Raw genomic sequence first — 25546 nt, forward strand, 5'->3', positions numbered from 1 at the left:
CAACGTTTCTCATGATGTACTCTGCATATAAGTTAAATAAGCAGGGTGATAATTTACAGCCTTGACGTACGCCTTTTCCTATATTTTTCTCATTTGTCTATTCATATTTCACTTCCGTGTATATTTTGTGGACTCTTGTTACTTTTATTGATAATTTTGTCTACACTAAATTCTGGTCATCATTAACTTACTCTTTTAAGGTCTTTGTCAGATTGTTCATGAAATTAATTTCATCTGGAGCACATTTATATTCAAATAGTTGATTTTATTGATTGCCTTTTATTTGCATTAGGTTTATTCATGTGTTTTAAAGTATTGGTTGGCAGGCTTATTTGGAGTAGTGGATTCTTTTTTCTTCTCTTTTTTCTCCTCTTTTTCCTTTTCTTCATCATCTTTTCATGTCTAACAGTATTACAATGGCTTCCATCCAACACTTAGAGTCTCCATTCTGGGACTCAGACTGATAATAACTACATACTAGTCAATCTAGTCTAGGAGCTAAATAATGTCTTGGCTCAGTTTCTGGTAGGGTGGCTGTATTGATGTTTTCACTTAGCAAGTCTTACAACTTCATAAAACACTAACACAGGTGGCAGTTGACAGAAACTGTTTCAGTCTTTTATTAGGACGTTGAGGTAGGGAGACATCAGAGCAAGGCACCTGCAGTCCCGTCTCCTGTGAAACATTCTCGTTTCTCTTTATCCCACAGGAGCTGAAATTTCTGATGTCTCAGCATACTTACAGACCATAATCCAACAAGATCACTACTTTAGCACCTGCCCAGTCTCTTGATTTTTATTCCTTTCCAGTTCACAAAAATATTTGATTATATTTGAAGCTGGCTATAATTTTTACTCTTCCTATACCCTTAGAAAAAACTCTTATCATTGGGCTGTATTTAGAGTGGACTTTTCCTCTGTGAAGCTATTGTGAGTCTTAAGTTGGAAGTTCTGAACTGTTTGAGCAAGAGGAAGAAATAAATAATTTTATTTGTTATCATTAAGTAATGTTTAATGTCTGTTAAGGCAGAAGTAGCTTTTTTATTTACTGACTTTTATTCTAGTTGTGGAACCCATTGCTCTGAAAAGTTCACTTTGATTGCCTTGAAGCTTTTCTTATTTAGATTGCCTCAATTTTGGTACTGCTTCATTTTGACTTATAATTTGTTGCCAAAATTAATACACTACCCATAAGTATTGAAGAGTATGCTTTTGGGATGGAAAGTATAACAGCAAGGCTGGCAATGTTTCAGTGTCAAAAGAGATTATTTTATTAAAGGCTTCCCTACTGAACACTTCTAATAAAGATTTTTGTGAGTTACTCTGGATAATATTACTCTGCTTCCTCAACCAGAGCCTCTGTTTAATTCTCCACTTTTTTTCACTCAACAGATACTTATTGAGTACCTATTATATGCAAGCCACTGTTCTATGCATAACATATGGGCATGTGACAGCAGACAAATCATATAAAATCTCCATCTTCTTGAAGCTTACATTTCAGCTTATTGTTAATAATAGCTTTGGTTTGGCAGCATTTTCATTAATCAGTAAACTCTAAGGAAATTGGTTATTATGTACAATATTGGTTAGAGAAAAGCAATTGGTGCTTCAAGGTTCACTTTTATTATCTTTCTACCTGGGAGTTATGTCCAGAGGAACTCAATTGATAATTCTTGTCACATGCCTGAAACAGGGACACAAGAAATCCTACCCCTGTCTGCCTGTGCTTGTCTCTCTCTATATATTTTCTATTATAAATCTATGGTGGCAGAACACTATCAGTTATTCTATTGCTGTTGTTATGGACTTAAATGAAGGAAATCCAGGAAAAGATAATATACTTTGTCTAAATATTAAAAGTTTGTCTAAAAATTAAATGTGCCACTTGTAGAAAACCACATTGAAACCTTCCAGCTTGAGAAGCAAAGTTAAACCAAGGTGATGAAAAAAAACTTGTTGTCAGTTTAAGCCATGATATTATGTTTTAAAACATAGTCAAAGAAGGGTCCCCTTTTTAATGAGGTACAAGATATGGATTAGAGTTTCTCTCATTAATTAGTTAGCTGTATGAGGAATGACACTTAAAAGCAACTCTAGGGTATCAGTTTTCATTGACTTACTCGTTCTGTTCAGATTTGCTGCTGTGATTAATGAATTTTTGAGCAATGATGATTAGGTTAATTTGAGTTCATTATTCAAAACCAGGGCTTAACAGATGGAACACTAAACTGAAGGTCAGGAAATGTGAATTCCATTCTAGGCTCACTGCTTACTTTCCATGCAATTTGAATTTCCTCCTGCCTTGTAGAAGTATTGTGGATTAACATTATTGTGAAAGAAATACTTTAAAGGACTAGAATATAAAGTATTATGAAAATATGTACAGAGCAAAATTTTCATAATTTAGAGAAAAAAAAACTTTCTTGTTCACCTTGGAATAATATTTAGAATTGATAAACAACTTTTCAGTGGAAATTTAGATAGAATGCTCTATCAGTTAGAAGAATAGCTTTCTTCTCCAAAATTTAAAGAATAATCATAAAACTTAACATTTGAATAGTGATTTCTAAATTTTTAAGCACTTTCTCATTCTAACTTCATATCACACTTACAAAAGCCCTGTAAGATAGACCATGTATGTATCAGTTCAGTGAGTTCAGTTCCTCAGTCGTGTCCAACTCTTTGCAACCCTATGAATCGCAGCACGCCAGGCCTCCCTGTCCATCACCAACTCCCAGAGTTCACTCAGACTCACGTCCATTGAGTCAGTGATGCCATCCAGCCATCTCATCCTCTGTCATCCCCTTCTCCTCCTGTCTCCAATCCCTCCCAGCATCAGAGTCTTTTCCAATGAGTCAACTCTTCGCATGAGGTGGCCAAAGTACTGGAGTTTCAGCTTCAGCATCATTCCTTCCAAAGAAATCCCAGGGCTGATCTCCTTTAGAATGGACTGGTTGGATCTCCTTGCAGTCCAAGGGACTCTCAAGAGTCTTCTCCAACACCACAGTTCAAAAGCATCAATTCTTCGGCGCTCAGCCTTCTTCACAGTCCAACTCTCACATCCATACATGACCACAGGAAAAACCATAGCCTTGACTAGACGAACCTTTGTTGGCAAAGTAATGTCTCTGCTTTTGAATGTGCTATCTAGGTTGGACATAACTTTCCTTCCAAGGAATAAGTGTCTTTTAATTTCATGGCTGCAGTCACCATCTGCAGTGATTTTGGAGCCCAGAAAAATAAAGCCTGACACTGTTTCCACTGTTTCCCCATCTATTTCCCATGAAGTGATGGGACCAGATGCCATGATCTTCGTTTTCTGAATGTTGAGCTTTAAGCCAACTTTTTCACTCTCCTCTTTCACTTTCATCAAGAGGCTTTTTAGTTCCTCTTCACTTTCTGCCATAAGGGTGGTGTCATCTGCGTATCTGAGGTTATTGATATTTCTCCCAACAGTTTTGATTCCAGCTTGTGCTTCTTCCAGCCTAGCGTTTCTCATGATGTACTCTGCATATAAGTTAAATAAGCAGGGTGACAATATACAGCCTTGATGTACTCCTTTTCCTATTTGGAACCAGTCTGTTGTTCCATGTCCAGTTCTAACTGTTGCTTCCTGACCTGCATACAGATTTCTCAAGAGGCAGGTCAGGTGGTCTGGTATTCCCATCTCTTTCAGAATTGTCCACAGTTTATTGTGATCCACACAGTCAAAGGCTTTGGCATAGTCAATAAAGCAGAAATAGATGTTTTTCTGGAACTCTCTTGCTTTTTCCATGATCCAGTGAATGTTGGCTCATGAAAAAAAGACAGAACTCTTTTCTTGTGGGGCTTAGGAGTCACTGGACTCATTTGTCTTATCCTTTAACACCGATGTCAATTTAGAATTTCCCCCTGGAGGCCAGAGACCCTGCCACTGCCACGCCACCTTTTCCTGCAGTTCAGAAATAACATATTTTCCAAGCATACTGCTTGATATTCTGATTTTCCTTAGACCTTCCAAACACCACTGTTGTCTTTTTTCTCTTCAGGACTGTTCTTGTAAATGGCTCTTAGCACTTACCGCGCACTAGCAGAAGAGCAGAGGAACTGCAGTCATTTCAGAAGAAGAATGTAAACAGACTAAGAATCTACCACCCTCCACTGACTGTCCTTTAAGGGATGGGATGTAAATCTGATCCTGTCTTATCCAAAATATGAGCTACTCTAATTCTGTGATGTACAGAAGCCCAGTCAGCATTCAAACGATTTCACAAAAGGGAAAACAGACTATTTGTATCATTTTCTACTTTTCTCTAAGAATTCACAGTAAGGCAACAGGCCACAGTAAGTTGGCATTTACTCTGAATCTGTGAGTCATCCATGATTTTGACGCTGTTACTTCGTATTCCAGTTTGATCCATTTCTGGCCAAAGGAGGACGCCGAGGAGAACTGACTGAGTTTCAGTATAAAGCTCTGTCTAATTGTAAACATGAACACTGGGGACAGGCAGTCTGGGATTTTGTATACACTGTCATGACTGTTGTCACAGCGAATTTGCTTCTGAGATGAAAGTCCCAAAGCAGAGAGGAAAGTGTGTGTCAGGAGCTTGGAGACGGGCCTTATGATGTGGTCAGTGGAGATGTTAGGTCATTGGACTCAGTTTCTGAAGTGAGGTACCAGACTCTCCATCCTTTGGGGGCCGGTCACACAAATGAAAACAAATATAAGGCAGAGGGGACACCAGGAGCACAGGCCCTGCTGAGGGGAGCTTACATTCCAGTTATTAAAGACGCTGCACTGGTCAAACAGAGCACGCAGTCAGGCTGAAGGTCACTCTCCCATGTGTCCCGCCTGCTGTCAGGCCAAGTTCAGCTGTCTCAGCAGTTTAGTCTGGGGGAGCCCATCAGATTTCTCAAGTGTGTGTCAGCATTTGAGGGGCTCCGAAGCCTTGACTGAGAGTCACTGACCCGGTCACGTCGCCTTCATCTTTCCTCTGTTCCTCCTCTTCCTCCTGCACACACACACACACCACACACACACACACACACACACACACACACACACACACATACACCACACACACACACACACAGTCACGGCAGGCTTAGAAATACAGAAGCCTGATGCCTGAACTCTGCTCACACAGGCTTGTGTATTAATCTACAACACTAGAAGGGAAACTGCAGTTAACATAGGGTGGCAGTTTGTTTGATGTAAGTAAATAATGCAAGGTTTTATTTTATCAACATAATATTTATATGCTTTAATTGCTTTTTTATTTCCTTTGGATTATGATAATGGCGTGTACTTAATTCTAAAAATAAGAATTGCTTTTTAAGAGTTTCCTTCCCACAGGTATTGCTACAGAAGGGACATATGCAGTGCTTCAAATGATTGATTCTAAAACCAGTGCATTGCTTAAAATAATGCCACTGTATCAGTGACATTCTCCAGGTTTCTCTTTGTTGGATGACTCAGGACTGTTCTGTTTATGCTTCCTGTCTGTTTAGTGGAAGAAACAGGAAAAGTTACAATATTTGAATGAACTTTGCTTGGATTCTTTGCAAATTCTTTATATACACATTTCTGTAGAACTTCATAAACAAACAGAACAGTTATACAGAATGACTTATGCTCAGCTAAGGGTTGAAAGCTATTTACTACCAGAACCAGGAGAATAGAGGAAATATAAATATATATGATAATAAATAGTAAACGTGGAGTTATAATTGCTTTAGATTAATGCTATCTGTTCAGATAATTAAGACCTTAACAGGTTACTCGGTGATGTTTTTTCAGTTTAGGGGTTAATTGCAAAGCTGCATGGAAGCAAAAAGCCATGCTCTATTCTAACTCAAACAAAAGCCCAGAGAAACAGAGGAAGGATGCTGCAGAGACTGGAGCCAGCCAGTTTGAACCGGCACTAGTTAGTAATGACAGGGAGAACCGAGGTGGGACCGGCAGAGAGGAGGAGTGCACAGAAGGGAAATTACATTCAGCCAGAGCCTTGTTTCAAGGTTCACTGTGAAAGCCATTTAGAAGCTCTCATTTAAATGTGTGGTTACGGACATAATTTCTTGCAAACTTCTTACTCTTTTGTGGAAGAAACACAGAAATAACTGTGTGATAGCCAAGCTTTATATGCTTTCCCCCTGGGATTTGCTCCTGTTTTCCCCTCTTGTTTGGAGCAGAAAATGAATACTAATAAAATCCTTAATTTGGAACATTTCCTAAGGAAAAAAAAAAAGCCAAATATAAATAAAGCCTGCTTCTAAAGAATTCCTAAGAATATTGTGCCAAGTGAAATCACTTCTTTTAAATATTGGAAGCAAACTTCACCATCCAAAGCAAATGAAGCTTTCCTTCAGAACGCTGATTACAATGTTGTAAAACGTGCATCAGGGCCATTCACTTGCTCCAAATGAACAGGGACAGGAAATCACTTATAATCCTCTGTGAGGCTTAAAGTCACAAAAAAATTTCTTAAGTAAAAGGAAATGAAATTGGTTGATAGTAAATGATCAGTCTTGTGGAAATGTGTAATACATAAAGCTTTTTTTTTTTTTTTTTTTAAATGAGAACGACCTTCAGGAATGAGTTAAATTGAGTGGGCAAGAGTGTGGATATGGAGCTTCTGGCATATTTCAAACTCATCATTCTCAAATCAGTTCTGTCTCATTAATTGTGGTTTTACTACTACCAGGCAACAGTCCAAAACCATTTAAAACCTGCTAGATGGTTTCTGCTCTAGGAGTCACTGCCAATCTAGTCCCCCAACTGAAAATACAGGGATTGGAGACAGAATTGGGAGAACGGTCTAACCCCCATTCTCAGCCACACAGTTATCTTAGGAATTTAAAGATTCAACTTCAGAGCCGACTCTCATGCAGAACAAGGATAGTCTAAATTCAGGTGCGTATGAAATAAAAGCCATAGCTAACTTGACATCTCATTTAGTAGAAGCAATCCAGGATTAACTCATAGGGTTATAATGATTACGGAAGTTAAAATATGATGATGCAATTGGTTTTTAATTTTGATAATGTAATTGGTTAATCCAAGGTAGTCTGATAACCTTATTTTAGCCAGTGATTTCAGTCTTTCTCCTCATAAAGTCTTGTGTTAGAGCATTTGCAAGAAAACTATATACCCTTCTGTATTCTCTCCACTCTTTGTTAGCTACTTCATAGTAAAGAATTGTCTGAAAATAAGAGGGTGAAGCCTAGAGCCTAGCGAATATAATCCAAAAGTGTGAATAATTAGAATTATTAACTAGCCCACCTTTCTTTGATGATGACTCATTGAGACCATTCACTCATCAAACACTTTATGCAACTAACCATGAATATTTTAAGTGTTAAGACGATAGGAAAGACATTCATGAAAACACTGTATAACCTTTGGCTTAAATATATGTACTTGATAATTAATTAACAATGCCAGTCAGCATTCAATTAAGAAAACTTTAGCAGACATAATAAGGAGTTAGTTCTAGAAAAGTAATGGGCCAGATATATTTGGCTTAAATGTCAAATATATGGCTTAATGTATGGTGTTCCCTGGAGGAGGGGTAGATTTGACTAAAAGAAAGCTGAGAAAGAAATGAATATGAGATATTTACAGAAGAATGAGGAGTTTCTCAGGGTTAATAGTAGGTTCTGCGTTTGAGACTAGTGAGAGATTTAAATGGACAGATAATGCAGGGTCAGGTTGGAGATTGTAAAGTTAATTTTTATAGAACAAGACTCACAGACCCAAATGCCTACAGGAGACCAGAAAAGCTATTTAAGTGTGGCCCTGGGGACTATGGTAACTGGTAAATGTATGCCCTTTCTAAGTGGAAGCCATTACCCAACTCTGACTAATCATTCCCTATGTCAAGGACTTTTGACTTTTTAAGAAAAATTGAGTATCTAAACTATTGTGTGAAATATTTGGATTTTTTAAAAGCACTAAGCAGATCAAGCAAAAACCTACCCGAAAGCTGATTTTAGCCTATGATACTATAGCTACAGTTTGTGTAGGATAAAGATGAGCCTTTCAGCTTTTTTCATCAAGCCAGAGACCTGATGAATATTTCAAGAAGGTTTCACAGTGGTTGCCTCTAGGTGATTTTGAATCACACAGAGCTACAGCCTCCAGGAAACCTTTTCTGCCTCTTCTTCAACTAGGAGCTACAAATAATCACTAAGACTTGAAGACTGATTAAGCTGGTTTTCACGTGTTTCTCTAGGGTGCTTTGGCCAGGAGGAAAAATTGTAGAATAGCTCTTTAGTACTAGCCTTCTCCTATCTCATAAAAATGTCCTTTGTCAGCAATCTCTGCTCAGCCTCTAGCCATACTTCACTTTTAATTGCCAAAAGAAAATTGAACACTGAGGGGTGGATGGGTGGGGGAATTGGCCAGTTGGTTGGTTGTTTTGAGGCTGTTCTGAGATCTGGGAGGTAGTGTGAGAGCTGTAACCCCTGGTCTTTGAATCTGAAGTCTTAGAACCAAGTCTCAGTTCTTCTCTTCCTGGTCTTCTCATCTTGGACAAATCATTCCTCTTATTGAACCTGATAGACCCTTCTCCATCCTGGGAATCATGGCACGTGCTGTGTTTCCTTGGCTTGCAAAACCTCTCTTACGCTTACCTGGCCACCACTTTCTTGTCTTTAGTGCTTAGTCACTCAGTTGTGTCCGACTCTTGGCGACCCCATGGACTGTAGTTGGCCAGGCTCCTCTGTCCATGGGATTCTCCAGGCAAGAGTACTGGAGTGGGTTGCCATGCCCTCCTCCATTCTTGTCTTAAGATGACAGCTAAAACGTCAGTTCTTCAAAGAGGCATCCCATGAGCTGTCCATCGAAAGATGAACCTGTGCTCCTTTCCTAGGGTTGCTGTAACAAAGCACCACAGTTGGGGCAGTGGTGCAGAAATTTATTCTCTCATAGTCCTGGAGGCTAGAGATCTGAGATCACAGTGTCAGCAGGTCTGTGCCCACTAAAGACTCTAGGGAAGAACCTTTCCTTGCCTCTTCAAAGTTTTTGGTGATTTCTAGTGATCCTTAGCATTCTTGACTTTCAGCTTTTCACTTCTAGTTGCTGCCTCTGTCATCATATGGACTTCTTTCCTGTGTATGAGTCTGTTTGCATATGGTCTTCTTATCAGGACCAGTCATTGGATTTACAGCCTACTCTAAGCCAGTGTGACCTCATCTAAACTAATGAATCTATAAGACCCTGTTTCCTAATGAAATGTTCCAAGTAGTTATAAATTTTTAGGTCCCACTATTCAAACTAGGAGGAGCCCCCATTTATTTATTTTTTTAAATGCAATTCCAAAATGCCTAAGCAACACAGTGTAAGACCTTCCCTGGCCATTGAACTGAATTTCTTTTTATTCAAAAGACAGATTTTTCTTCTCCTTTTTGTTTTTCTTTAGTATTCTAAGCAGGCCTGAAATACTGTTATTTAGAAGGAAGGGAATGCAGGTTCTGAAACAACATGGAGAAGGTCAAGATTGTCTGTTCTTTTCACAGGTATATTTATCCCCTGGATAAAGGAGGACAGTGTTGCAGAGTGAATGAGAACCCATGTGTTGGTCCTGTCTTCCTACATCATCAGTTATCAGTGTTGTTTTACAGCAAAATAAAATTAATATACATATAGTTAGATAAGCATGATGATATTAAGCAACATGTAAAATTCACATGGGCTTACCAGGTGACACTGCTGCTGCTGCGAAGTCACTTCAGTCGTGTCTGACTCTGTGCAACCCCATAGACAGCAGCCCACCAGGCTCCCCCGTCCCTGGGATTCTCCAGGCAAGAACACTGGAGCGGGTTGCCATTTCCTTCTCCAATGCATGAAAGTGGAAAGTGAAAATGAAGTCGCTCAGTCATGTCCACCTCTTAGCGACCCCATGGGTCGCTGCCCCATGCAGCCTATCAGGCTCCTCCATCCATGGGATTTTCCAGGCAAGAGTACTGGAGTGGGGTGCCATTGCCTTCTCGGCTGCCAGTGCAGGAGACGTAAGAGACACAGTTTCCGTCCCTGGGTTGGTAAGATCCCCTGGAGGAGGGCATGGCAACCCACTCCCTTATTCTTGCCTGGAGAATCTCATGGACAGAGGGGCTTGGCGGGCTACAGTCCATAGAGTCGCAAAGAGTTGCACACAACTGGAGTGACTTAGCACGCATGTATGCAAAATTCGTGTATGCATGAATACTGTATGCACACATGCGGTATTTAAGATTAAGTATGATACACACACAAAAGAAGTATTTGTCAAGGATACAGCCCCAGACTTCCCAGGAGTCAGACATGCATATTCTTTTCCAGTAGAAGTTTGAGATACGCTACATGTGACATAACTTATTCTTCACAACTACCCCACAAGATGAATATAGTTAGCTTGATTTTAAAGATATATATAGTGAAGTTCAGAAAGTTGAATAACTTCCCTGACATCACTGTTGTCTACTGGTAATATTAAAATTTGAATCCAGGACCCTTTGGTTCAGAAGAATGAAATCTTTATGTTGTATAAGGAAGAGATTTAGAAGCAAGCAAATGTAAAGAAGGAAGGTATGCCAATAACATAAAATATCAAAGTGATCAAGTTGCATGAATACTAAAAAGTAGTCTTAGTGGCTCCTTGGTAACCATGGAACCTAGTTAAAGAGGGTTAAAAAATGAATGTGAACCAGAATGATACACAATTGTTCATCAACCAGAATGACTAAAATTCAGAAAAAACATACAATACCAGGTGTTGCCAATGGGAATTTCTGCTAAACAAGCACACACCTATCCTACAGTCTATTTTCTTCTTAAATATGTACCCAAGATAAATAAGTCATAAAAGAGTAGTCTGTGAGATATTTATTACAGCTTTATTCATCAGTTCAGTTCAGTCACTCACTCATGTCCGAATCTTTGCAGCACCATGGACTCCAGCATGCCAGGCCTCCCTGTCTCACCAACTCCTGGAGTCCACCCAAAATCACATCTATCGAGTCAGTGATGCCATCCAGTCATCTTATCCTCTGTCGTCCCCTTCTCCTCCTGCCCTCAATCCCTCCCAGCATCAGGGTCTTTTCCAAAGGGTCAGCTCTTCACATCAGGTGGCCAAAGTATTGGAGTTTCAGCTTCAACATCAGTCCTTCCAATGAACACCCAGGACTGATCTCCTTTAGGGTGGACTGGTTGGATCTCCTTGCAGTCCAAGGGACTCTCAAGAGTCTTCTCCAATACCACCGTTCAAAAGCATCAATTTTGCAGTGCTTAGCTTTCTTTATAGTCCAGCTCTCACATCCATACATGACTACTGGAAAAACTATAGCTTTGACTAGATGGACATTTGTTGGCAAATTAATGTCTCTGCTTTTTAATATGCTGTCTAGGTTGGTCATAGCTTTTCTTCCAAGGAACACGTGTCTTTTAATTTCATGGCTGCAGTCACCATCTGCAGTGATTTTGGAGCTGCTCCCCACCTGCCCCCCCCCCCCCCGCCAAATAAAGTCTCTCACTGTTTCCATTGTTTCCCCATCTATTTGCCATGAAGTGATGGGACTGTATGCCATGATGTTAGTTTTCTGAATGTTGAGTTTTAAGCATAATATTCCCAAATTGTAGATAACCCAAATGTCCATAGGAAGTAGAATGAATACATTTTGGTATATTCGTTCAGTGGAATACTACACAGCAATTAAAAAGAGTGAAACATTATTACAACAACATAGATGAATCTCACAAACATTTGTTAAGAGAAATAAACCAGATATGAAATAGTACATACTACAGTCCATTCAGAATGAAGTTTAAGAATAGGCAGAACTAACTGATGGTAATACAGGTGTGTATGGTGATTTTCTTGAAGCTACTGGGTATTAACTGGGAAGGGAAATAAGTGAACCTTATGAAATGTTGGAAATGTTCTATATCTTGATCTTGATGGTGATTTTATAGTGGGTATATAGAGATGTAAAATTTTGTCTAATTGCAATTAAAGGTTCCTGAGATCTACTGTATATATGGTAGACTTTAAGTTTAAAAATGTTAAACTTTTTTCTTATGAGTATCTTCATGAGATAGATGGGGAACAAGGAGGTAGTAAATAAAAAGAATATATTTTTAGAAGAAGAAGGAAAGAAGAAATCAGGCCAGAAGGTCCAATACCTAGTTAATAATGGATCTAGAAAGTATGAAAAGAGACAATGGAGAGGAAGAAATTATCAAAGAAATATATAATAAAAATGGCCAGAATTGAAGAATATGATTCATAAGAGCCCTTAAAATGATTAGCAAACAAAAACAAACAAGGTGTGAGATCACTGTGACATTTCAGAACACTGTAATAAAACGAAAGAGCTAAGGATTTCCAGAGGATCCACCCACCCCCAGCCCAGTGTCACATGTTGGGGATTAGAATGGTCTTAGACGTCTCAACAGCAACACCAGAGGACAAAAATGAGTAACTTTAGAATTCTGATTGTAAATTGTTTTTTATAACATAGTCAAACAAGACCTCAGTTATACAAGTCTTCAAAAAAAATGATCTCTGTGTACTGATGTAGCTACTAGAGATGTGCTTCAGTACAGGAAGGAGGAGGAAAATAGAAATTCAGAATCTGGAATGCAAGGGGAATCCCAGGACAATGAGTGCACGACAGGCCTTAGAGCACAGCTGGTCTGTTCTCAACCTTCTAAAACAATTGAAACTTAAAAACCATGTACATGAAATTGTTTTAATGACTATTAAAACTGAATTTAAAATGAATTGGGCTTAGATGGTAGAGGTAATAAATGGGTGAGTGGAATCCCAGAATAGGACACAGAAGAAGGAATTGGTTATGAGTGTGGGTGTTGAAAGGCTTCCCAGGTGGCTCAGTAGTAAAGAGTCTGCCTGCCAATGCAGAAGATGCAAGTTCAATCCCTGGGCCAGGAAGATCCCCTGGAGTAGGAAATGCAACCCCCTCTAGGATTCTTGCCTGCAAAATTCCATAGACAGAGGAGCCTGATGGGCTATGGTCCATGGGGTCGCAAAGAAAGAGTTGGACACCACTGAGCTATTGAGCATGCACGCACGAGTGTAGAGAAGGGAGGGGGCTTGCCTTTCTCTGATACAGGTAAACTCTAGGGGTTCTCTGCATCTTAAAGTACCTGTGCACATGATGGCTGAATTTGGTTTAAAGTCTGAGCCACATATTCTGAGATGCATTCAAATGACAAGTCAGAATGAAGCAAAACAAAAAACAAAAAAAACAGATCATGATATTTTAGAGCAGTGTGGTAAGGCACATTAGCCTGCATCCAGCCCAGTCCTCTTAGTTTTTAAAATAGAGCATGTTCCATTCACTGTTTGGAAGTGACTCAGTAAAGTACATGGTGTTCTAATATGGAGCTTCTTTGACAAAGGAGGGATGACTTCACTCATGCTTGATTAACCATTTCCAGAATAATGCATTGTTAAACTTGAACTTTGTACAACAGCTGCTCCATAATTCCTATCAGTATCTTAACTATTGAATAGTTCCAAATATTAGGAGAGCTGGCCATATATTCATAATTATGGTAGTTATTTCAATGAAGAATACAGTAATGAGTAGATATAAAAGTTTGGTGCTTCATTTTGAACTGTATTCATCTCCTGGATAAAACTGAATATATATATGGTGAGGAGGAGAAAGAGAGATATACAGTATGTATGTATAGCTATGAAAGTGAAAGTGTTAGTAGTGGGTTCCATCCCTGGTCAGGGAGCTATGATCTCACATGCCTCATGGCCAAAAAACCAAAACATAACACAGAAGCAATATTGTGGCAAATTCAATAAAAACTTTAAAAACGGCCCACATCAAGAAAATCTTCAAAAAATTAATACTCTATTATAAATAATGTCCTCTTCCTGCAGATGAAATGGCTAGTTGAGCTAAACATTAATGCTGACTATTTCATTTTACTACCGTTGATAGAAATAAGCCTCAATCTTCTTTTATATCCTTATTCCTACTTGGCAGAACAAAGAATGATCACTTTATAAAGTTCGTGATTAAGGCATAAAAAGAGTAGGAGAGAGGGAATCTTGTGTGGGACTCAGCCTTGATATAGAACATCTCATCTCTGCTTCTAGGTAATCCATTGTTCCCAACTAGGAAACATTTCTTCCACTCCTTAGTGTCTTCCATAGAGCCCGCCTCAGTGCTAGATACTCTATGCCTACTAGGTAACTAGTTGAACTGGGTTGTAGAGAGAAGATGAGATCGCTAATTTTTCAAGACCAAGTCAGGAACAAGGCAGAATTTTGAATTCTTTTTAAAGTGATACAGAATTTTGAAGATACTTGTTCCTTTTGCTTTACTGAGGAAAGAATGAATAAAATTTCATCACTTACTGTGAATCCTTGAAAATAGACTGTATGATTTTAAACATTTTCCTGAAAATTTCTCAAGTTTTAAATGTAGAACCATTCTTTGTAAACAGCCTTTTAATCTCCCTCACCCACTTCTTTGCTCCACTCGCTTCCCTCCACTCTGGCAACCACCTGTTTATTCTCTGAATCTGTATATCTATTTCTGTTTTGTTATGCTTGGTCATTTTTATTTTTTTATATTCCATGCACAAGTGAAATAATATAGTACTTGTCTTCCTCTGACTTATTTTACTTGGCATAATACCGACTAAGTCCATTCATGTTGTTGTAAATGGCAAGATTTCATTCTCTTCTATGGCTGAATAATATTCCAATATCTCTTTCACACACACACACACACACACACACACACACGCACCTATTGATTGGCACTTAGGTTCCTTCCATATCTTCTTCCATATATTAGCTATTGTAAATAATGCTGCAATGAACAGAGGGATGCATGTATCTTTTCTAATTAGTATTTTTGTTTTCCCTGGGTTAATGCCCCAAATTCCTTAGTGGAATTGGTAGGTTATATGGTAATTCCATTTTTAATTTTTTGAGGCACCATCATACTGTTTTCCATAGGGACTGCACCAACTTGCATTCCCATCAGCAGTGTACAGGGGTTCCTTTTGCTCTACAACTTTGCCAACATTTGTTATCTGTGGTCCTTTTGACAGCCATTCTGACAGGTGTGACGTGATATCCCATTGTGGTTTTGATTTGCATGTCCCTCGCGATTAATGGGGCATCCTGAGTAGCTCAGCTGGTAAAGTATTCTTGGGCTTCCTTGGTGGCTCAGACAGTAAAGAATCTGCCTGCAATGCTGGAAACCTGGGTTCAATCCCTGGGTTGTGAAGATCCCCTGGAGGAGGGCATGGCAACCCACTCCAGTATTCTTGCCTGGAGAATCCCCAGGCAAGACAGAGGGACAGAGGAGCCTGGCGGGTTACAGTCCATGGGGTCACAAAGAGTTGAACACGACCGAGCGACTAAGCACAGCCCATCATGATTAATGATGTTGAGTGTCTTTTCATGTGCCATCTGTATCTCTTCTTCGGAAAAATGTCTATTCAGATCCTCCACCTATTTTTTAATCAACAACCTATTTTTAACAACCTTAATTTTTAAGGTTGTTTGGTTTTATTTGAAGAAGAGTTGTATGAGCTCTTTATATATTTTGAATGTTAATTCCTTATCAAGTGTATCATTTGTAAATATTTTCCCCTGTTTAGTAGATGGCCTTTTCATTTTGCCAATAGTTTCCTTCTTTAGTTTGATGTAGTCTCATCTGTTTATTTTTGCTTTTGTTCTCTGCAAATGAGGAGACACATCCAAAAATACTGAGACTGAAATGTATTACTGAGACCACTGTCAAAGAGCTCGCCTCTGTTTTCTTCTAGAAATTTTATGGTTTCAGGTTTTATATTTAAGTCTTTGATCTGTTTTTGAATTTAGTTTTATGCATAGTGTGAGAGAGTAACCCAGTTTGAGTCTTTTGAGTGTAGCTGACCGGTTTTCCCAAAACCGGTTACTAAAGAGGCTGTCTTTTCCCTGTGTATATTTTTGCCTCATTTGTCATAGATTAATTGTTCATATAAGTGTGGATTCGTTCCTGGACTCTCTGTTCTAGGCCATTAATCTATGTGTCTGTTTTTGTGCCAGTGTTATACTGCTTTGATGACTGTAGCTTTGTAGTATAGTTTGAAATCAAGGAATGTGATACCTCCAACTTTGTTCTTCTTCCTCAAGATTGTTTCAGCTATTCATGGTCTTATATGTTTTCATACAAATTTTAGAATTATTTGTTCTAGTTTTGTGAAAAATGTTATGGGTATTTGGATAGCCATTGCATTGAATCTGTAGATGGCTTTGAGTAGTATGGTCATTTTAACAATATTAATTCTTCCAATTCATGAGCATGGTATATCTTTCCATCAGTTTGTGTCTTCTTCAATTTCAGGTCTTTTATCTTCTTAGATTTGTTCCTAGATATTTTATTCTTGTTGATGCAGATGTAAAGGGGACTATTTTCTTAATTTCTCTAATAGTTAGTTGTTAGAATATAGTTCATGAGTTGCAACATGTGGGCTCAGTAGCTGTAGCTTGATGGCTGTAGATCATGGTTCCAGTATTGGTGGTATGCAGGCTTAGTTGCACCGTATAGCATGTGGAATCTTTCTGGACAAGGGATTGAACACACGTTCCCTGCATTGCTGGGTGAATTCTTAGCCACTGGACCACCAGGCAAGTCCCTTAATCAGTTTTTTAAAAGATTAAATACACAGCATATGGTCCAGCCATTCCTCTCCTAAGTATTTACTCAAGATAAATGAAAGCATATGTCCATACTAAGATTTGTACATTGATAGCAGCTTTTCTTCGTAAAAGCCAAAAACTGGAAACAACCCGAATATCCGTCAACAGGTGATAGGACACGTTATTAGAATATTACTCAACAATAAAAAGAGAGTAAACCATTGATACATTATTTTGGATGAATTTCACAATAATGATGCTGAGTAAAATAAGCCAGAAAGAAAAGAGTATACGTGTTTCCATTAACATGGAATTCTAGTAAATGAAACTAATGTGTAGTGACAGAAAACAGGTTGCCTGACGATGTGCAATGTGGTGGTGGTGCAAGGAGGTACTACAAAGGTCGTGAGGAAGCTTGGGGCGTGATACGTTAATTATCTTGATTGTGAAGATGGTTTCACAGGTCAAAACTAATTGAATCATACAGATTATATATGTCCCATTTATTGTCTGTCAATCATATGTCAATAACACTGTTTAAGAAAATACTATGCTCAAAATCATGATAGAGGCTGTATGGGATACTGAATACTTAATAATGTTTTCCTTCTTAAAAATATATTCAAAATAATAATAATAGAGGATATTACTGGATTGTTGCCTTTAAGGAGGTGACAGTTTTCCAGGAGATTAAAGTTAATTTGTAATCTAAGAATTGGGAGAATTGGATAGCAAAATGGATTCATTGTTATAACAGAATCCTGTCTTTAAAAATTCAGAGCTTGAAATGGTTATTTATGGTTGAAGGAAATAGCCATATGATAGAGTTGACATTTCCACTACACCTTGAAAAATGGACATAATTTTGAATAGAGAAAGCTCAGACAAAAATTCAAGCTACACAGAAGACAACGAACAAAAGCAAAGAGTTGAGAGATGATGTGAACATGTTTTAGAGAAGGGCAATCAATGCGGTTAGAGCAGCAGGTTTGGAATACGAAGGGTCCTGAGGAAGAGAAGGTAAGGCCAAGCCACTGCATTGTTTCCTCTTTGAATATTCCTCTGACTTCCATACACAAGCAGAACCATTCAGCCTTGACTTTGCATTCCCCTGAGGTTTCACACCATTCTCTACTTCAGCACCTGTCACATTTTATTGCATCGTATGTGCATGTCTTGCTTCCTCCTAGGAAGTTCCCTGTTCGAAAGGATAACTTTTAGCCCAGTATAAATGCTCAGCAAGTGCTGTTAGCACTCAAAAAAATAGAAAAGTCTAGGAGTCGGTCATGACCAGAGTAGGTGAAATTTGAGCTGGTTCTGTAAAAACTGAGTAGGTTTGAGTATGATGGAGAGTGGAGAGAAGACTGTTTCATAGAGAGAGGAGAGGGAATGTGTGTGGTAAAGGGAGGGGATGGTAGCAGGAGTGTGTATAAAGGAGTACTGAGAAATGGAGTCTACAGGAAAACCAGCTTTTATTATTTAGCCCAAGGAAGAAGAGACACGTGCTATATATTTAAAGTGAAAAAAGAATTCTTTCCCTCCATGTCCTCCCTGTGTGTGTGTGTGTGAAAGTTGCTCAGTCGTGTCTGACTCTCTGCAACCCCATGGACTATACAGTCTGTGGAATTCTCTAGGCCAGAATACTGGAGTGGGTAGCCTTTCCTTTCTCCAGGGGATCTTCCCAACCCAGAGGTCGAACCCAGGTCTCCCGTATTGCAGGCGGATTATTTACCAGCCGAACCACCAGGAAAGCCTATGTCTTCCCTTAGCTGTTATAATAGATCTCTAATCAACCAGAAGAAGAAAGAATTTAATAAGTTGTCAACAAAATATATCAGATATTCTCTTTTGGGAATACAGTTTTCTTTTAGTTAAGATGTACATATGTTGTATCAATATAGAATTAAGAGTAATGTTATATTTGCCATAGTTATTATGTTCTGTTGCCATTGTGAACCTGTGGTGGCCCATGGGTTAAAAAACGTTGAGAAACAAACACTAAACTAGAATTTCAGGACTTTGAGATAGGACTCCTGCTTGATGTTGAATAGCTTGGGGAGCAGCAGCATGATGTTCTAGAAAGAACACTGGTTTTACAAATCAGAACACCAGGATTTGAGTCCCACTTTAATGTTTGTTCAGTGACCCTTAAACAAGTTAGTTCCCCTATCAGATCCTCTGTCATCATTTACTAAATTGAGATGGAAACAATAATGACTTCACAGCATTAGTACGTGACACGCATGCATGTGTGCTCACACACATGCAAACCAAGAGAAAATATGTAGCACCTCAATTTACACTGTTTTCTGGCATCATATTCTTCATCTTGCATAGATAGTATAATGCTTTGTAGATGGTAGGCACTCCAACACTTGCTTACCGAATGAATCAACACCTGACTGATGGAGAACCATTGAAAAAATTATTGTTTCCTCCTATGGTGTTCAGCTTAGTGTATCCAGAGAACTAATTGATAATATCCCTTTTTCCTGGACATCTCTATGTGTTTGAGTAAAAAAACAGTGGTAAACTTCCTGTCTCTTAGGTTATGTGTCTTAAGGATATGTGAGCCAAATATGCTATATTTTATTTTACTCTCATTAATTTGTATTTTAATTCACTTTAATTTAGTTGTAGATAGGCCCAATATTGTGTAATTGCTGGTTCTCCAAGTATTCTTAGTTCATCCCTGTTTTTGTACTGTTTATTAAGAGCTCAGCCTTCTCTTGCTTATCAATCTATCAATCTTTTCCCATTAAGAGAAAAAGCGTTTCTCTTAGAGAACATTCTGGAAGAACGTTCATAGTTTACACAATAGGTTTGTAACTAGTCTTATGATTTAGAAAAAATTACAACATAATAAAACATGAAGAAGTATCTTAAGAATGAGATTTTAGGTGTTAATTAAAATTGGATTTTGAAAGTAAATACAGTTTTAAACAATGACTTGCACTGATTTGTTTCAAAGAAATAAACATTGAGAAAAATAAGGATCATTTAAATTAGTGTACCACTGAGAAATAGTGTCATAGAATGCATAAAACTAAGCATATTCAATTATAGTTTGGAAAGTGAAAAGTGAAAATGTTAGTCTCTCAGTCATGTCTGACTCTTTGCAACCCGTGGACTGTAGCCCGCCAGGGTCCTCTGTCCGTGGAATTCTCCAGGCAAGAATACTGGAGTAGGTAGCCATTCTCTTCTCCAGGGAATCTTCCCGACCCAGAGATCGAATCCAGGTCTTCTGCATTACAGGCAGATTGTTTACCTTCTGAGCCACCAGGGAAGCCCTACAGTTTGAATTAGGCTGGTTTGTTTTGTTGTTCTACCTAACAAACTATTCAGGTTGATTAGAACAAAAATACAGAATAAATTCAACACAGTCTATACTATAGAATCTGAATTAGAGAGGTTTATAAGTACTCTTATAAAGACTTTATGAAAAGATGCCACTTTGTAAAAAGGAAAACATACAATTTTGAAATTATTTTTTTTTTATTTTTGGGGACTGAATCTCATAGTTCTGTGTATCTTGAATCTTTTGAGGCACAGTTTCTGGTGTTTATTGTTCATTAGTGTTTTGATGAGAGTGTTAAGAGAATGGACTTCCCTGATAGCTCAGCTGGTAAAGAATCCGCCTGCAATGCAGGAGACCCTGGTTTGATCCTGGGTTGAGAAGATCTGCTGAAGAAGGAATAGGCTACCCACTCCAGTATTCTTGGCCTTCCCTGTGGCTCAGCTGGTAAAGAAACCATTTGTACAATTTAGGAAGGTTAAATTTATGACAAATTACAACTCAGAACTTAGAAGCTAAAAGTCTAGGAAAATCTGAGTATGTTTTTAAGGTAAGCCCTAATTAAATCAAAAGCTATTTGTGATATGTTCTGGAAAGGGAATTTGTTGACTTTGTTTATTCAGGGAACTCATTTATACCAGATTGTTAGGAAATAATGCTACATTCATTCTTAGTGTCTGCTTTTATTTTATTGTGAGCAACGTATACTCCCAACCTAGAACTAAATAAACAAAAAAATGAAATAGGAATACTTCTCATTTGAAAAAGAATACTGGAATTTTGAAGTAGAAACGGACTTTACAGTTGATTTTTTCTAACCTCCTCCTTTTTACTGATGAGGGAATTAGTCCCCAAAGGGTAAACTGACTTGTTCAGTGTCCATAGCTTGAAAAAGAAAAAAAAAGCAGGATTCTTTTTCTCTTATACTTGGTACAGGAAGTACTCAATAAATAATTCCAAAGAGGGAAGAGTCAGCATGGCATGAGATACATATGATTGTAAATTTATGAATTAGCATTTTGGTTCTCCTGTAATTGGCTGAGGAGACTGGTTATGGTTAGTCTTTCCCTGTGAGATAGTGGTGCTGGAAGCATGTGAAGTCTCGTCCCAGATCCTGTCATTCGCCACAGTGATGCCATCCTGGGAAAACTTGCGGGCAGAAATTTTTGAGAAAATTTAATGTGCACATGTTTGGGACAAGTAGATGGTGAGGGGCAATAGAAACAATACTCTGATTTGATTTTGAGCAAATTATTCTTTTTTTTTTAATCCAAGAAGCACTAGTGATATTTGTATTTCCTTTTTAGAAGCTGTGCTATTTTGAGACATAAGTCAGTTTTCTCCTTTCAACACCCCTCTATCATTTTGGAATCTATCTTTCTTTCTTTCTTTCAACAATCATTTATTGAACATTTCAGGCATGTTTCAGGCATAGTGGTAGCTTATAAAAATATTAAGTCAAGAAGACTTGGTCTCTGAACTAAAGAGGGAGGGAATTTATTCCTTGCAATGTTACAGTATGTTATTATTGCTGTAAAGTTTCCCTTGCTGTGTGTACTTTCCATTATAAAATTTAACACAGTAGTCATATAATAGAGAAAATACAAAATAATAGAAATCACAGGAGTGTTTCACTTTGTTTATTTATCCATTTATTCAACAAGTACTTATTGAGTACCTCCAATAAAAGATTTACCTACTATGTTCCAGATACTGGGCTATGTGAGTTGGGTACAACAGTGAGTAAAACATTCAGTGATTCTGCCTTTACAGGGATTACATTCTAATAAGTGAGACTAAAAATGACCAAGAAACATAAGAAATAAATTACAGAACGTGTTAGAAAGTGGCAAGTGCTATTAAAAAAAAAAGAGTCAGATGATCACATGAGTGCAAAATAAACAAGAAAAGGGGATGTAATTTTCAATAGTGTAGTCAAGAGAGATCTTATTGTGAAGGATACTTCTGAACAGACTTGAAGGCAGTTGAAATAAAAATCCAAGAATTAGGGTAACTGTAGGGTTTGAAATTTAAAATTTATTTTAAGTCTATTTTGTTACATGAATTACTTCCTAATGAGATGATGCAGATGATAATAAACTTAGAAATTTTGCCTCTCTTTTTTTTTTCTCTCCTATGAGGTTTGACTTATGTAAAGAATGGTACTTCCACTCTATTTTCTCATTTGTACTTAAGTAAATATATTTCATATGATTTTTGTCCATCCATGATAAGAACAAAATTTACTCTATGAGAATTTCCAATGACAGTCCAAAACAGCATGTAGCATAATTTCATATCATTAATTTTTTTCTTAGACACATAAAAACCCATGTATTTTTGTTTTAGGATGACTTAGTCTTCTCAGTTTGGGCAACAAATCAACTTATTTTCCCTTTGAGTCATTGAATCATTGATTCAAATAAGAAAATTGGTTTTTAAAAATATTCTTGATTGACTTTAACATGATTTAAAAATAAAGGTATTTGTTTCTTACAGATTGTATTTCTGGCGTCTGCATATGCAAGTCCCCGACTCACAGAGGAGAGCTGTTCAGCCATTGCCGCAGTCACACATTACCTGTATCTGTGCCAGTTTAGCTGGATGCTCATCCAGGTCGGTACCTCATTTCCTCCTTCTACCCCATGCAACTTTCCAGGGCGTCTGGAGGGAGTGGCCTTTATATCTGATATTCTTTATACTGAAATGGAAGTAATTCCATATGTCCATCACTGCATTCCCAGGAGATCAGTGTAAGAAAACCCTTCCAAACTGTACAGCATTAGAAAGCATAGTGAATCTGAGGAAGTGGGAAGAGATCTAGTAGAGTTTTGTAAGTGACTGGTAGGAGATGAGGCTTGTGATGTGGGTCCTATAAGACATAGTAAGAAACTTTAATTTTTTTTCCTAGGGGAAGTCAATGGAATTATTTTTAAGCAAAAGAGTGACATGATGAGATTTGGATTTTAGAAAAACTCCCTGTTGTAGTGAATTGAGCTCAGGAAAGAGTTGATACAGGAACCATTTAAGCAGCTTTAGCTGGATTCTGGGAAAAGAACATAGTGGTGTGAACAAGAGAGGAACAGAAGGGACAAAGCGGAGTGAACAGCTTCTGAAAATTGGTTTTTAAAGTAGGACTTCAGGATTAGAGATTTATTATTAGTAGTGCAGAAGGTTGCTTACCCAAGTTTCCAGTGTGAGTGAATGGATGGATAGCGGTGCCTTGAACTGAAATAATGATTGCTGGAGATTGGCGAAAGATGGTGAGTTTCGTTTGTTTTTTTTTAAGACAAGCTGAGTGTAAAGTTCTTGTGAGTTCTCCAGTGGAGACTCTGAGAGAAGTGGAATGATAAATTCCAGAACAGAGGTGCATGCTAGAGAAATACACTAGATGACTTTTGGCTTAGAGTTGGAAAATGGAGCCATTGCTTTAGAAGAGATCACTTTGGGAGAGTACATAGTAAGACCAAGAGAGACCCAGCATACTCTCCTGAGGAACTGGGAAGTGTTGAGGAGAGATTTGAATACTCCTTTTCTGACTCAAACTCCAGATTCTACTGCCCAGTGCTGATTTGCTTGATAAAGAGGCTAATGTGAGAACTGGATCCACTTAAGCACTATTAATGTCACTAGTTCAATAGGTCAACTAAAATATGCTTCCTTTGAAAATGATTTCTACATGGTCATAACGTTCAGTCTTTCATGAGAAATAGTCTCCTATGTGTTTCTGAGTATGCTTGTGAACTTTTTTATGTAAACAGATGCGTTCAGGCCCTTGCATATTCTTTTTTCTTGTTTAATAAGGAGAATGTAGGATTTCTACCATCTGGAAATTTTGGAGGAAAGTGAGGAGATACTATTAAGAGAGAACACTGTACAGACTCAAGGCAGGGACCTTTTCCCAGGTATGATACTATAGTTAGTTCTGAAGGAGAATGGAGAAGGAAATGGCAACCCACTCCAGTTTTCTTGCCTCGAAAATCCCATGGATGGAGGAGCCTGCCGTGGGGTCACAAAGAGTCGGACATGACTGAGCGACTTCACTTCACTTTTGAAGGAGAAGAAAACAGAACTGTTTGGTTAATAGAACTAGTTGGAACAATTAGAGACCTGCATCTGGGTTTGAATTCTGGCTCCGTCATTACCTTTGTAACCTTAATCAAGTTATTGACTCTCGCCAAGTTTTGTTTCCAAATCTGCCTTATGGGGACAGTAATTCCTACCTCATAGAATTATTGTTTTATAACTCTTTGAGAAGTCCTAATTATGGAAGGTTTATGGTGTTCTCCAACCTCCCACCAAACAATTAAAAAGCAAAGCTAAACTGTACAGCATAAAACAAATACTTGCTGAAATTAAAGTCGCATTTGCAAGATTCTCTGATCCTCTTTAGCCGTTTATCTGATTTGAACTTTTTATGTGCATCCCGAGGTCCTTAGAGGTTTGCTGAAGGCCTCTGTCCATGTCCCTGACCTATTCAGTTTTTGATGAATGACCTGGATGAAGACACAGGAAGCTGTTTTATTAGGTATACAGATGATACAGAGCTCAAAAGCTAGCTAAAATATAAGCTGCCTGTGCTAAGAGTACAGGTAGAACAAATATGGTGAAACTGTACCGTGACAGCTTGAAAATGAGAGTGAAAGATGTAATCTGATGGGGTTAATGTAAACACCTTGAAATTTTAATTTAACCCAAACTCAGTAGCAATCAAATGTGTGATCAGATTGCTTAAACCATAGCAACTAGGGTTAACTACAGAAACACAGGCCTGGGTTACATAAATAACAGTATGGAGACAGCCGAGGGAGCCATGTTTACACTGTAATCTACAACAGCTTGGCACCCTGTAGCTACTTCCAGCAAGAACATTAACCAGCCAATGAGAAGCTGAAAGACAGTCCTATAATAAACTTGGAGGCAGCTGGAGATAACTAACCTGGAAAAAACTTACGGAGATGGGCTGGCTGTCTACAAATTACTGGGAGGGCTGCTATAGCACAGAAAAGAATGGACTATATAACTTCCTTTGGAAGAGCCAGAAGAAATGGGTCAAAAATTAGGGAAGCAAATTTTTATTCACGTCAAGAACTTTTATAGCCAATAAAAATTTCAAAGTTGAAAAAGCTGGGTCTGAAAGTAGAGAGCATCTGCTCGATGAAATATATTCAAACGGGGAAATGACCGACTTTCAGATAATGTTTTAGGTGGATCTCCTGCTTTAGGGGAGTGTTAATAGGATCACATATAAATTCTCACCCAGTTTAATAGAGATTAGTATATTCTATATGTCTTCGAGTTTTGAGTAAATATGATTGTGGCTGATGCATATTTAACAAGCTAATTACATTTCTGTATGCCTGATGGCTTAGGAAAACTATTTAAAGTACCAGCGAAGTTTAATGTGTTTTAGGTGGTATACCGCACATTTTTCATGGTCTGTGGTATGACCACAAGGGAAAAATTCAGTAACTTCTCATTCTAGGTAGGTTACCTCTAATGAGTTACTTTGTGGTCAAAGGTTGTCGCTTTACTAACCTGTATTTTCCCGTTTATAAAATACTGTCTGCTAAAAATCTTTTTAAAGCTAAATTTTTTTAAAAAAAATTACA

The 25546-nt window shown here is 38.1% G+C and overlaps 1 protein-coding gene across 1 annotated transcript in view; it reads left to right on the forward strand.

Moving 5' to 3' along the window:
• ADGRV1 (adhesion G protein-coupled receptor V1) overlaps window positions 1–25546 on the forward strand; it is a 543203-nt gene that overhangs the window by 330370 nt on the left and 187287 nt on the right. Inside the window, exon 84 of the mRNA XM_070794032.1 lies at window positions 22434–22550. Within this exon, the coding sequence (XP_070650133.1) occupies window positions 22434–22550 (117 nt within the window). The remainder of the gene's footprint in view (window positions 1–22433; window positions 22551–25546) is intronic.

The sequence above is a fragment of the Bos indicus genome, chromosome 7, assembly GCF_029378745.1.
Source record: "Bos indicus isolate NIAB-ARS_2022 breed Sahiwal x Tharparkar chromosome 7, NIAB-ARS_B.indTharparkar_mat_pri_1.0, whole genome shotgun sequence".
NCBI lineage: Eukaryota > Metazoa > Chordata > Mammalia > Artiodactyla > Bovidae > Bos > Bos indicus.